The 14,822-nt window shown below is 35.7% G+C and overlaps 3 protein-coding genes across 6 annotated transcripts in view; 1 reads left to right on the forward strand and 2 right to left on the reverse strand.

Moving 5' to 3' along the window:
- LOC142983455 (uncharacterized) overlaps positions 1 to 3,542 on the reverse strand; it is a 36,051-nt gene extending 32,509 nt beyond the window's left edge. For both annotated transcript variants that reach the window (XM_076130338.1, XM_076130339.1), the window contains exon 1: positions 3,399 to 3,542. The gene's annotated coding sequence lies outside the window, so the exon portion shown is untranslated. The remainder of the gene's footprint in view (positions 1 to 3,398) is intronic.
- A 603-nt stretch (positions 3,543 to 4,145) lies between these two features.
- Positions 4,146 to 8,948, forward strand: LOC142983479 (uncharacterized). Its single transcript, XM_076130388.1, has 6 exons — positions 4,146 to 5,642; positions 6,082 to 6,211; positions 6,663 to 6,876; positions 7,270 to 7,874; positions 8,334 to 8,444; positions 8,800 to 8,948. The coding sequence occupies exons 1-6, from the start codon at positions 4,234 to 4,236 to the stop codon at positions 8,860 to 8,862; spliced, it is 2,532 nt and encodes an 843-aa protein (XP_075986503.1). The 5' UTR covers positions 4,146 to 4,233; the 3' UTR covers positions 8,863 to 8,948.
- A 388-nt stretch (positions 8,949 to 9,336) lies between these two features.
- The window catches only part of snu (ABC-type transporter snustorr), a 118,125-nt gene continuing 112,639 nt past the window's right edge, over positions 9,337 to 14,822 (reverse strand). For all 3 annotated transcript variants that reach the window (XM_076130391.1, XM_076130390.1, XM_076130389.1), the window contains exons 14-16: positions 14,644 to 14,768; positions 13,822 to 14,066; positions 9,337 to 12,047 (exon numbers count right to left, since the gene is read on the reverse strand). In XM_076130391.1, the coding sequence (XP_075986506.1) occupies positions 11,725 to 12,047; positions 13,822 to 14,066; positions 14,644 to 14,768 (693 nt within the window). In that variant the 3' untranslated portion in view covers positions 9,337 to 11,724. The remainder of the gene's footprint in view (positions 12,048 to 13,821; positions 14,067 to 14,643; positions 14,769 to 14,822) is intronic.

A 14,822-nucleotide genomic window follows, 5' to 3' on the forward strand; every position in this document is an offset into this window, starting at 1 on the left:
ATAGTAACATTTTATATGCAAAATTATTTTCAAGGCCATTCGTATGCTGACTAAATATAGTAGGTATGACATTTATCAATAAGTATTATCGATAGTAGTAAAATACAACAATAATATTCTTTCTTAAGGTTCAATAAAATTGCATTTAAGTTTGCAAGCTACAGAATATTAACACTTTATTCTTATAAAGAAAACCCCGCCTTAAAGATCGCTAAAAAAGTTTATAATGGAGAGAGGTTTTTGCCCAGCAGTGGGATTACGTCTTTGCCCAGCAATAGGATCCCCACAGGCTAACAATATCAGTATTAGTAAACCCGTCTATCAATTAAATTCTTATTGTGTCGCGTGTTTTACAAGACACACAAATCACAGAGACGAACAAAACCGACTTGAAACATAATTCCTTACACAAACTATTATTCCGAACCCCGGTAACCACGTTGCACCTTGCACTGCCACGATCGTAGGAATGACAACGTGACTTCTGTACCAATACGTACGCATTCCGCCGGCTTCTGCCACACCTCTCAATAGACACGTTATCATAAAGTTTGGAAACCAAAACACACATGGCCGAAACCTGTAGCGACGAACGAGATTATAAAACGTACGATAGATAAGGAATAGATAAGTTGACGACTGATTATGAACAGTCGAATAGTGAAGACATTATATCCGTTGGGGGGCCACTTAAAATGGTTGTTCCTTTAGTCGTGGTAGCTATGAAAATTATAGTCTATAACTTTGTAGAGAGCCTTGTGTGCAAGATTCGGCCGGAGAATGTGAAAAAAACTCAAGTGGAACTAGGTTTAACAATAATTTTACTTAGAAGTTTGAAATAAATAAATAAATAAGAAACTACCTCGTTTCTAGCTGCAATATCGACATAACATTTCGTTAGAAGTGCAACAATACAACTAGGTACAAACTATCACACAATCTTTGTGATGTGCATACTTATACGTAAGTCTACAGCACAATCGCGGTCGACATTCATTGGCGACAAACGAATTAGATACAGTACAGTGTCGCGGTATGTGTGTCTTGATAATAGGGCATTGAAACACACATTTACTTTCATACCTACTATATAGGCTCACTCGACACAATTTAAGTTTGAACTTAGGTCAACAGGTTAATTAAGGGTCAATTGAAATGGTAGAATGTCTTTATAAAAACTCCAGAGCGAGAGAAAATAGAGAACTTTCGAGTCTTCACTTTAAGTCTTTAGTTAAATAAATAAATATTGACTTTCTATTTGAGCTCGTTAAGTATGAGTTTGTTTGTTCCTAGATGGATGACTAGAAGCAACAGACAACCGAGGGTTCTGGAAGTCTAAAGGAGAAGCCTTTGCTCAGCAGTGGGACATAGTAATAGCCTTATAATGTATGAGTTTAGCAGTATTGGACTCTGCTCAACAGTGGAATACAGAAACAGACTAATAAAATATTTTTTTTTTTCTTTGATTAGCTGATAATTTTATTAAGATAAGTAGGTAGATGGCAGGTAGAAAAGTCAAGATTAGAAATGTCTCGTAAGTAAATTAACTGGGCCTGTAAATTGCAGTGAATTGTAAACAGAATAATTGTAGTATTACTCATACCACAAGTAGGAAACAAAGTGATTAATTACTTTGATACTTAGGCATACAATGCTTAGTATTGAAGGAAAAAACAGATAAATGTATGTTCATAAATATTTCATGAAACATTTTTTGTTAATGATAATCGCCATAGGACGCTTTGCATGACTCAAGGAACTAAAAAAATAGGTTTTGTATTAAATAGTATCATGTCTATGTATGTAGTACAAAGTGTATTTTTATACATATCAACTACTACTAGATGTAGGCTTATTGTTATGTAATGGCTAAGAGAAACTGTAGGACACTATAAATAATGGATGAGACAGATGAAAACACCATCTTATTATTCTAAAATTCAAATATTTGATACTCAATTGATGCCTAGCTATTATGTAAATTCAAATTACAATAAGACTTTAAAAAAGGTTACTAAAAAGCAGAAAAACTTACTCAAAACATACACCATTCTCCACACACACATTGTAACAAACTAAAATCTCTATAACTGATAACAGTTCGTTCACCCTTCATTTAAATTAAAAACAAAGGAAACATCAAATACATGTGTAAACTAATTGAATGTTATTTAATGACAAGTGTATCTGTGGAGTGTGTAAACAAAGATAACGGAGTTAACGCAGGTGGCGTTCAGATATAGATAACATACATACATAATATCACACCTTTTTCCAATAAGGGCAGGCAGAGAATGTCACTTGGTATGATGACTTTGCCTCATTTGCATCCATACTTCTAATCATAGGGGTATGCAAAGAATGCCACTTGGTACAATCCCTTCAAGCTTTCCTTGCCTCATTCACATCCATAGATCTTGATAGATTGATAATTAATTTGATATATTAATGGCCACATAGATATGTATCGCAATAATAGTAAAAAAAAGTGTTGTAATCATATTCTTTATGGTAGATTTAGAAGTCTTATTAGATTTGGAATGCAATATTTTTAAGTACTAGTAAAGTCCACAAATGGATTAAAAGCCATTATGATAGCATTTTCATTATTTATTTATTAGCAACTCTTTTCTAACTAGTGCAGGGCATAAGACTTTTCTTTTTTTATTTTAAAATGATGTGAATTATCCCTGTTAGTCCAGGGGTACCCAGGAAACTGTTTTCCTATTAATACCTTTATATTTTCCTTAGTGAAGTGTTATTATAGGTAATAAATTAATATTATTTCCTTGAGGAAACAACACACTACAACATAAGTCCAGATTTGTTTTTAATATTTTTACACTTCTCAAAATAAATTTGTAGCACTAACAGTTTGAATAAAAAACATTTTTTACAGTGCGAAGCGCGCGAAATCTGAGCCAAAACTAGTTCTAGAGCCGTAATAGAGCGAATACATGGTCTATAAGGTCATAGAACACAGAAAAAACTGTCGTAATTATACCACTTCCCATTGGCAACTGGTGGCGTCGAATTTCATTGAAAACTGCAAACAATGTGCAAAGAAAATAGTACTTAGAGCTCGTAATATGAGCGGCACGCACGTAGCACGGTTCAACAGCGGTTTAAATTACTATATTACCAATTACTCCTAACACCAACGCACTGATACTCCGGCGTGCGCAAACCATAACCTTAAACGTTAAATTGCGAGTAAATAATTAACTTATTACTTATTTTGCACATTCGAAGCCTTTTCCGCTAGTTTTGTAACGTATTTGATTACAAATAATTCAAGTTTGATAAATAAAAAACATTCAATTGAAATGATGGCGGGCGGCACAATGGCGCGCTTAGATTTCATAATAAAACATATTAGAAAACAATAAAACACTTACGTTTTATAATGGTAAATAATCCACACACACACTTATTATAGCACTGAACGTAAAATCACCGAATTAGGCGTTTAACGATCAAACAAAATTAATAATTATCGAGAAAGCGTCGTTCAAACACATAGTTTTTCCGAAACAGTATGTGTTGCCAGGCTGCAGAAAATTTCAGTTACCATTTTTGACGCTTTAAAAAAAAACAAAGATTAAATAATGTTGATCCGTAAAATACGTCATTGTTGCATCAAAATACTACAAAATTGTAAAATAATTACAATTTGAAGGTGATCATTATGTAGGCTTATTTGAGAAAGATGGTAAAGACTACGAAACCACTAGCAATTGAAATATTTTATTACTGGTAGCACTAATCGGTATTCTAAGCGCTTGAAAATTTGCCTACTTTTGGAAAAGATAGTAGTTGAATATATAAAATTAAACTATTCTATAAGCAAATAGCACTTTGCGTCTATCATAACAAAAAAACTCTGAATCTTTTAAAATGGTTTTCTCAGCCTTGTAGCACCACTGTAAACATAGTTCATATGACAATGGCATCATGCACGCACTTGCCAGTCGTGTGTGCAGGCTGCATATGAATATTATATTATTTTTATAGTGCACTTGATCAATGAATATAATAAAAACCAAGCAAAAGATTAAGCATCAATTGGTGCTAAGTAATTATTGTCATTACGTCACAAAATGGAATGGGAAAATGAATTTGTTAAGCTACAACACAGCTACAAACTGTCAATTAAACGTCAAAATAAACTAACCAAAAACCATGTGCGTATTATCCACACACGGTTTTTGAATCTAAAAATACATTTATTGTATGAAATCGGGCATGGATTACGTTGTGGGCAGTGTGGCGGCATTAGTGACTGGTAACGTCACTCCTAATCGTCCTAGACTGTTGAAAAGAGCTTTAACTCCGACGAAACATCAACCTTCGCCGAACGTAACGCCGAAGAGCGAGTTTGTGGAAGATAGGTCCATATTTCTGTCTCCAAGCATGCAGAAGAAGAAGGCCATAGTGAAGAAGTCACCAAAGAGGATATTCCAGAATCCTGATTTGGAGACTACGGACAATGGCGACGGTAATTTAAGTTTAAATAGTCCTAAAGCTGACAAAGTTAAGAAGCATTTGAAAGATGATTTAGAGGGGGATGGTGCTGCTAATAAAAGCGCTACGGAGGCTAAATCACCTAAGAATAAGGGTAAGAATAAGAAAGAATCTCTCGCAGCTAATGTGAGTGTAGAGAGTGTTGAACAGAATGGCACTCAGAATACTCCTAAAAAGAAGAGGAAGGCTAACAATTCTGTATCAGAAACTCCTACCACAGACAAGGTTGTAGCTGAAAATACCACAACTCCAGGTAAAAGTCCAAAAAAACGTAAGCAGAAACGTAAATCTGGTGGTGACGATGAAAGTAATAAAGAAAACACAGTTCAAGTTACAAAACCTGTGACCACACCAAACAAAAGTCCTGCAAAACAGGCACCTAAATCAAATAACACTGAAACTGTAAAAAATACAGACACGGAAACTGTAAAAACTACTGAAGTAGCTGAAAATGCTAAGGCATCACCTAAAAAGAAGAATAAAAGACGCAAGAAGAAGCCAAAACAACAGAATGCAGTACAAAAATCAGAATCAGACGTCACAGAATCAAAAGGAGACATAGCAGAGAAAACAAATGAAGACGATAAAAAAGAAACTCCACAGACAAATCAAGTAACACCTAAGAAAAAGAAGAATCGTAAACATAAGAAATCAAAATCAAAGCAAAACAAACCGGAAACTCCAGCTATAGTTGAACCGGAAGCGGTACCAGAAGCTTCGGACTCGGAAGATGACGAAGAACCTGTACAAGCTAAGAAATCAAAACCAACGGTCAATCCTAATGCTATTACAGACAAAGAATCGGACTCGGAACACGAATCAGATGACGAAATAGAATCGGAGAATGAAGAAATAAATAAAAAGGTGTTTGAATCTGAACCGGCACCTGAAGCCAGTTCCGATGAAGAAGAAGAAGAAGAAGAAGTGAAAAAAGAGGCTCCTAAGCAGGAAAAGAAGGGAAAGAAGGAGAAGAAAACGGAAAAGAAAGAACAAACAGAAGAAGAGACACAGGACGAGATAAAACGGACTTTGTTTGTAGGAAATGTTCCATTCAGTATCAAATGTAAGAAGGAAATTAAGAAGATATTCAGTAAACATGGGAAAATTGACACTATTAGGTAAAAACTCTATAATTTCAGTCTAATCTAATACTGATATATTCAAGGTCCATATGGTTATCACCAGACTCTTTCTCATAAATTCTGATAGCTAGACAGTTGATATTTACTAAATTATTTATGTTTCGACTATGACAATAAAAACAAAATCAGACTGACTATGTGATACAAGTTTGAAACAACACAATTGCAATAAACTCTGTCAATACCAAAATTTAAATTTGCACAGACACAAGGGTCAAAAATAAACATTTGCCAATTTTCATGTTATCTTAAAAGAATGTTATCTTAAAATTTTATTTGTCATTATAGCAATTTCATTAATGTAAGAACTTCAGGCAGCTTGAACAACTTGACACTAGGTTGATCACTAACCATACAGCAAGAAGAAGTTTATTTGTCCTAACAGCAAGTTATTAATATTGATTTTGTCGTGCAGGATCCGAACAGTCCCAATAAAAGATGGCAGGTACACTCCGAAGCTAGCAGTGATCAAGAATGAGCTGCATCCAGAGAGGACCACTGTCAATGTCTACATCAAGTTTGCTGATGAAGAGTCTGTGGAAAAGGTATGGTATTTTCTATATTGAAATGTGATTTTAAATTGTATAGCAATTTCTAAAACTACCACAAACAGCCTAGCCTTTCTTACAAGGAAAATATTTTTATTTACCTGCATTATTAAAAGGTTTTTTATTTTGAGCATTTTTTATAAATGTCTATCTACCTACATCTTAGCAAAGAAAATGCATCTTTAGGTACTATTTCTTCAATTACTATCATGTTTTGCATGAAGGATCTTCGAAAAACCATCCTCATTTATCCTTACCGCCCAAATCATGAAACAGTAAAAATACTTTCTTTTTATTAAAGTGAGATTAAAAAAAATCATCGAAATCTACCTGTATTAAGATTTAATGCTAGTCAATTGATCTGGCAAGCTATTTTGTAACTAAGTATCGTATCAAACATACTTACTCCAAAACACATAAAAATAACAACATTCTCTTTCTCCTTCAGGCACTAGCAGAAAACAACACAGTACTCAACGAAAACCACTTGCGTGTGTCCCGGAGCTCCCACACGGGCGCGGAGCATGACCCCAAGCTGTCCATCTTTGTAGGGAACCTGCCCTTCGCCCTCGAAGACGAGGTGTTCAGGCAAAAGTTTGAAAAGTGCGGGGAGATTGACTCGGTCAGGATTATTAGGGATAAGCAGACTAATGCTGGAAAAGGTATGGTTTAATTGAATTGTATAAGACAAGTGTGTTAAACGTCAATGTGTTTACATAGTAAATTGAATTTTTTTTTGTATAACGTCAGTTATACTCGAAAGTATAGGCAGAGTTATATGAAATATACCTTTTATTTTTTTGCACTTTTGTCCCATGTAATAAGGGACGAGACTGTTACTAAACTTCGTACTTCTATTAAACACTGCTGCACAAAAAATTAAAGTATATAGTACTTTACCCAACCTGTGAATCCAAACTGGGACCTCATGATCAGCATTCCTATAAAGATCCGTTGAATATTACTTAAGGCTATAGTATATATTACTTAACTTATCAAAAATAGAATGTAAATTGAATAAAATTTTAATTTTGATATAATAATTTTATTTGCAGGTTTCGGCTACGTAAACTTCGTATCAAAAGACGGCGTAGAACTTGCTCTAGCGTTATCAGAAGAAGACCTTACCATAAAGAACAGAATATTACGCGTTAAACGCTGCACACAAGCCACTAACAAGCAGAAACAGACACCTAGTGCGCAAAACAGAGCTGTGTATAAGCAACTATTAGAAGGAGGGGGGCAGAGCGGCCCTAGAAACAATCATGGTGGCCCTAGGGACAACCAGGGAGGTCCGAGAGGCAATCAAGGCTTTCAGAGAGGGAACCAGGGAGGTCCGAGAGGGAATCAGGGCTTTCAGAGAGGGAACCAGAATGGTCCGAGAGGGAATCAGGGCGGTCCAAGAGGGAACCAAGGCTTTCAAAGAGGCAACCAGGGCGGTCAAAGACCGAACCAGGGCTTCCAAAGGCGGAATCAGAGTGGTGACAGAGGATACCAGGGTGGTGACAGAGGGAATCAAGGAGTTGAGAGGAGCCAGGGTTTCCAGAAAGGTAATCAGGGCTTCCAGAGAGGGAACCAGGGTGGTCAAAGGCAAGGACCATCGCAGGGTGAGAGGCAACGTAATGCTGAAAGGAGGATAACATTTAAGAGGAAGAGTCAGGTAAATTTTGAGACTTAATTTGTTTGCTCAGTTATTTAAGTATGTGCATCGTCAAACTACACAAAACACAAGTAGGTGTTAGTAATTGTATGTAGACCCAGTGCAGGGATTGTAACTTCTTTGTTCTCTCGCCGTCGGAAATTGCGTTTTATCTTACAGTAACTTAAGTCGAAATGCTGACCCACGCAACTTCGCTTGCGTCACATAAGAGAATTTTCCCCGTTTTTGTAACATTTTTCGTTGCCACTCAGCTCCTAATGGCCGTAGCGTGAAGTTATATAGCCTAAAGCCTTCCTCGATAAATGGGCTATCTAACTCTAAAAGAACTTTTCAAATCGGACCCGTAGTTCCTGAGATTAGCGCGTTCAAACAAACAAACAAACTCTTCAGTTTTATAATATTAGCATAGATTTCAAGTTCAGGTGTATTTAAATAATATGTTCTATTTTCTTGTTACAGGATGGCCCGGGAGACGGTCCACCTAATAAAATGCAAAAGAACATCAATCAACCTAACAAAGAGAAGAAAGGCAGGAAAGAATTCGTTGGTATGACTGCTGAGAAGAAAAAGGTAAGATCAGAAGTTATTGACTAGTTAGATCGATTAGAGAGGCGAGTTGAGATGTCCACATATCCGTACTTCTCCATGCTTCGAGATCCATACTTAATATTATAAATGCGAAAGTAACTCTGTCTGTCTGTCTGTTACTCTATCACGCCTAAACTACTGAACCAATTTGCATGAAATTTGGTATGGAGATATTTTGATACCCGAGAAAGGACATAGGCTGCTTTTTACCCCGGGAAAATGACGCATTTCCATGGGTGGAAGTATTTTTTTTTGTAGCCTATTTCTGTGTCCCACAGTTTGAGGCCTTTGTTGCTTATATAGATATTTTTAAATAAAAGTTTTTTTCTTATTTCAGAAACGTAAGTTTGACAAAGGCCAGAAGGCGAAGAAGGCTCTAAGCGAGATCTTAACAAAGTGATGTGATGTTGTGTGATGTGATGTGATGCTTCCAGTTGTAAACTATTATGTTAATTTACACATTAAAGTGTTTTAAGTCATTGTGGATTTAAGTATTTTGTTTTACCTTTATAATCACTTTATAATGTATACTTAATTTTGCATTATTGACCTAAGTACTAAGTTTTGTAAATTTTATTGATAAGGTCATTAGTGTTAGGCTGCCTGTCCATTGACACAGACAAAATAATAATTTTCACAATATAATGGTTCCGTCATAATTCATGTATGCGTCTTGATAGATGTGCTTGCCACCATACCACCAGAATTTTGTTTGTAGTGTCAAAATCTGGCAATCCACAGAAAAAAAAAATTAACCCATTAATGACCTACTGCTGAGCAAGGGTCTCCTCTCGTAATGATCAAGGGGTTAGGCTTTGAGTCCACCACGCTGGCCAACTGCAGGTCAGGGAATTTACAAATAAAAATTCAATAATATTTGGTACAGTATTTATTGTATAGTTGTCATTACAAAAATGTCAATGTTAGCAAAAATAATCACAGTCTGACACTTCAAAGTTACAAATACTCTACATTTCAAACATACGTGACGCTAGCGACATCTAGCGTACGACACCACACAACTTCATGTATTTGCTAAGCGACATCTTTTGACCGAAATAATAAAAAAGGTATATTTTATACAAAACGCCGTATACTTATAATCTAGGTTTTATCTACCGAGTCTATCCATAACTAACTTATACTGTACATCACTAAATTTAAAAAATGATGTGACCATTTAGCTGGGTTTTCAATTACGCTTATTATCCGCGCGGATTTTAAGCGCGCTTAAGCGAAAATGCGTTCAACATCGATTTTTTATAAGCGTTTGTTAGGCCCAGCGCAGACAGACCGGAATAATCCTCGCGCGGTCTCGAGCATTTTCTTTACGGCTCGCGACTGCTCGAGCCTGCGCGAGGAAAGCTTTTTAGGTTACCATTCTTCATTAAACAGGCCAGTTTTCGTGAAAATTCGTCAACGATGGTAGCCTGGGCCATGATTATAATTGCTCTTTTGACTGGAGAAGAATAAAAGTGACGTTTTCTCTCTTTAAACACAGTAACAACATTGAAATTTTTCGTACGATGCTCGCGCGTCCTCGAGTATGCGCGGGGATACCCGCGCATCCTCGAGGACGCGCGAGCATTTTTTGTCAGGTTCAAGCAATTATGCACTTTATTTTTATTAATTTAAAGTTGATTTTCAACTGCGTTAAAAAAATCCTCTCCGCTGCGCTCCTCTTGGTCTGCGCTGACCCTTATATGCAAGAAAATTGACAGCTAAAATTTCGAGCGAATTTTAAGCGAAACTAAAAACCCAGCTTTACAGAATTTGAATACCATATAGTTTGCCTTTCATTAACAAGATGGCGCTTATCACTCGAATAATTATTATTTCACATCTTTCATTCGACAAAATAATAATTTAATAGATTCATCAGTATTTTTGTTTCAAACAGGTTGTGTTTTTGAAAAAAAGGTTTCTTATACACCATTATTGTTTATGGCACCATCTTATGCTATGATTCTATGGTAACTCATTTATCAGGTATTTCAACATTGAATGTTAAATTCTTACGAATAATGTCCCTTACCGATGATATTGGGTTTCTGTGTTTATATTGAGAATATCTGAGATTTTATTCTTAATCGGAGAATGGATTGCTTACTTTAGTATAAAGTTATAGTAATAATTTATTGAGTGCATGTAAAGAAGCATCTATTTTCACTGTAATAAGTTAATATAATTGAATTAAATTTTATAAATCATGCAAAAGTTTGATAAACATAATTTAATTATTTACTTCGAAAAGTTATTCTTAGAAAACATTACCTTTTTTAGTTACATGCTAATTTAAATATCATCACGACGATGCATTATACAACAGGCAGATGTCTATTACTCCAATATTATTATTACTGCCATCTATCGGCATAAACTAAAGCTCTTAACATAAACATATGTAGGCAGATAGATGTCATTTTCTATTACTCCAATATATATTACTACTGCCATCTATCGGCGTAAACTGAAAACTCATCATTAACACATCATCATTGGCCTGTATACATCTATTGCAGATGATTTAATTGAAATGAAAGTTCTCAACATTAACACAAAAACCCACGTTAACCCTAAAAAGCGTTGGACCAATCATTATTGCTAACATTCCCGTTAACCCTACATACGCGACACTAACATAAATATAGGCTACTATTTACAATCGACTAACAGTCATTTAGCTATATATAAGTACTAAGTCAAAATCTGCTTGTTCGTTTAATTTGAGCAAAAAAACACATACGGTTAAAATAACCTACAAATTTGATAAAAATGTAGTATATTTTAAATACGTATGTATTAGAAATTGTTTGTATACTTTCGAATATGAAGATTTTTTTGTATTTTTGTAACATTTTGGTACATTTTCGAGAGGATACATACAGTTTCGTTTCTCCCTTCACCGCTGAATGAAGATATTTTCGATACTGACTATGTAGGTGCCGTCCAGTCAATATGTTCTTAGGCCTTTGTTAAACATTTATTTTGTGACATTCGTTCAATTTAACTGACGTCTTCGTTAATACGCTTACGAAAAAACAGCTTACAATGCTATCGCTTACGGCAAAGCCGCTTCCTATGCTATCGCTTACGGAAAAATCCGCTTACAAAGCTATCGCTTACGAAAAAACCGCTTAAAACGTCATAATAAAGTATACAATTTAAAAACATTTCTAAAAACCTGTATTTCAAATACTGTAGAAAAAGCCTTTGGACGGAATAGCAAAAACTGGACTAGCACCCACAATCTCATGGCATACTAATTCCTTTTGAACTTCAAAATAGTTAACGTGACGACTAAGAATAATGCAATCCAGATGAGTGTTGAAACAAAACCCATGTAGACCTCAGGGTCTGTGATGGGCCATCCTCTTGTGAGGATAGACCTTAGAGAGTTGGTCGCTAGCGTGAGTGGGAGGCAGGTGGAGACGTATCTGAGGACCCAGGGCATGCCTTCGATGGGCCAGATGACGCCGCTGAGGAGAAGGGTGGGGTAGAAGGAGCCCAGGGCGAGCTGGATCGCATTACGTTCGAGCTCGCAGGCTGCTGATATGACGAAGCCGAAGCACATGCCGCAGAGACCTGGAAATATATTGAGTTGGTTAATTGAATAAATTAAAATTATATATCATTGGATCACACACGGTCATTTGATTCCAAAATAAGCAGATTGTACTATGGTAACCTAACTGATAAACATACTTATATACTTCTAAATACATACTTATGTAGATAAAGTAACAACGGTGCTTAGAACAGATATCCGTGCTCATCACTCAAATATTTGTGCCGAGAGTGGTATGAGCCCACCATAAGCGGCGCTACGGTTATTGCGGCGAGGTGACCACGTTACATAACTTGCCACTAGATCTAGCTATATCATATCTCTTTCTTGGTCTTTCTCTGTGTATATTTATGCAGATAGACAAATTATGGTATAGAAAAGAATCATATCGCCCTTGAAGAGACGAAAATTAAGGTAATTTGCATAACTATGTTTCTTAAATAATGTCTATCTTTAAATATCCTCATTTTTACACTTTTTTACTATAGAATAAATATTATTACTAATGGCAATGAAATGATAAATAACGAATCAATACTCTATCAAAAATACCATTAAACCAACATTACATATTCATAGGTACCTATCATATTCCCACACACAATACCTAAGTATACATATTTTTAGCAAACAGCTATTAAAACAAAAAACAACAATTCTCAAACTCATTTCCTTGTCTAAACTTTGATGACTGACAATATTTCACATAATTATCATTATTTTTCAACATTAAGGCTTGTTCACACGGCATGTTTGGTTCGGCAGTTTTTTTCAAACAACAAAACCGACTCGAAGCAATTACTGCACTTGTTCGGCTTATGCCGATCAGGTAGTTCCTTCGGGTCCAATCGTCACAATAGGGTAGTTGCCTACCAGTCAAATCAGTCACTCGCTAGCTTAGTATATAAATACGACATAGTGACGTCACTATGTCATATTTACGTTGGTATCAAATGACTGTCTAATAAAATGTTTCAGTCTGTAATAATTACATTATTTACGAAAAAGCTCCATAGTCTGATTACTTTAGACGAACCTTTTAGAAGTACAAATTTAATAATTTTTCGGTAACCCAGTTGACTAAGTACCCTATTCGATTTATACAATGACATGTCCACGCTATATTGAGCGGCATTTATCCCAAACATTTACTACACATATTAGGTTTTGCCGCCCGATAAATGCCGAATTGAATATGTGTGTAGGAAGCTTAACACACGTTTTTAAACAAAAATAACACGAGACTAATGTTTTATGTTCAAAAAAGTATTATTACAGAGGATTTCCTTGAAATAAGTACATAATGATGGTAAAAAGTGATAGTCATTGACCATTAAATTATGCATGACGCATGACGCATTGACTGGTCGTAGTTTGTCATAGTTTTTCCAAGGATCTTCTATTTTACACAGTAAAATCTTAGAGGCGAAAAATCTTAGAACTATGAATAATATCAAAGTTCTAAGATTTTTGGTCCAGAAACTGTTTTGTGAGAATTTTCACACAAAGTTGGTTATAAGTAGTCACGAGTGTTTGACAATGACCAGCGGTAATAACGTTTATAATTTTATGTTATGATACTCAATACTAAACTTCCGCAGAAAGTCTTCACACAAATGAATAACTAAATACTTTTAGATACGATAGTCAAGAGGAAATTTAATGTCCCTTTATTCGGTTCTGTATTTAGAATTTCTAAGGGTAGTTATTTAAAATCCATGTTTAACATTCAAATATTTGTCAATTTACCTTTCAATTTAATACACAATTAATGAATATGTATACACTCACCCTGCAACAACGTCAGCATAATAACAAACACGATGTTGCCATTATTTTTGACTCCAAACACGACGATCATGAAAATCAGCACCAGCGCGGTCTGTCCACACATCACCACGAACTGCGTCACCACGTGGGAGAACAGGATCTCTCCGGGAGACACTCCAGCCACCCAGGACCTGTCCAGCAGACCTTCCATGCGCTCCACGATCAGTGCTGATGAAGTCAGAGCAACGGCTAAGAAGAATACGATGCTGGAAAAGAAAAATAGGTTAAAACATCGGTCAGTCATCGGATGGTAAATATAAAAAAAATGGTTAGTCGTAGTTTTTACCATTAAGATACGAAAAAATGGCTTTAATTTAAACAAGCTTAACTTTTTTTAATGTGGGTTAGAGAAACCGAACGTTAATGTTTCCGTATTACACCAGTTACTTTTTCAAATGAAGCAGCCAAAGTATAGGGGTAAAGTAAAAAATTACTGTCAAATTAGAGTTTACGAATATTTTTATGGAGAAACACATTTGCCTTTGCTACACTAATAGCGAGTAAGAGTCAATGGTTTTAGCAATTATTTAAGATCCGCGTATGAAAAATCTGACTGTTAAAGTATTAAATTGAAAATATAAAAAAAAATCGAAGGGCGAATGACTGTAATAAATAAAATCAATAAAACCCATTAATGTCTCAGTGCTGGACATGGGTCCCTTCCCGCAATAAGGGAAGGCTTAGTCTTTGAGTCCGCCATGCTGGCCATGTGCAAGCAGGTTTGGGAAATATTTTTGAAGTGTTAAAATACAAATGAAGGTGATGGTAGAATACGGTACTTACGTCAAGATAACTCCAGGCGCGACGAAGTCAGTGAAGGAGGGGTTCTTGTTGCCATAGATAGGGTCCATGAAGTCGATGGGGATGTCGCCCAGCTTCGGGTTGTACTTACATGTCTCTAGCAAGTCCTGCCCAATACAAGCATATTATTAAGGATTTTAGTTTAGAAGAATTCTTCAAGA

This window comes from Anticarsia gemmatalis, chromosome 24 (genome assembly GCF_050436995.1).
Source record: "Anticarsia gemmatalis isolate Benzon Research Colony breed Stoneville strain chromosome 24, ilAntGemm2 primary, whole genome shotgun sequence".
NCBI lineage: Eukaryota > Metazoa > Arthropoda > Insecta > Lepidoptera > Erebidae > Anticarsia > Anticarsia gemmatalis.

Bases quoted from the DNA above. Each gene is read 5' to 3' on its own strand.
- LOC142983479 (XM_076130388.1), top strand. From the start codon at position 4,234: ATGAAATCGGGCATGGATTACGTTGTGGGCAGTGTGGCGGCATTAGTG. The intron at 5,643-6,081 runs GTAAAAACTCTA...TTTGTCGTGCAG, and splicing joins GGGAAAATTGACACTATTAG to GATCCGAACAGTCCCAATAA. The intron at 7,875-8,333 runs GTAAATTTTGAG...TTCTTGTTACAG, and splicing joins CATTTAAGAGGAAGAGTCAG to GATGGCCCGGGAGACGGTCC.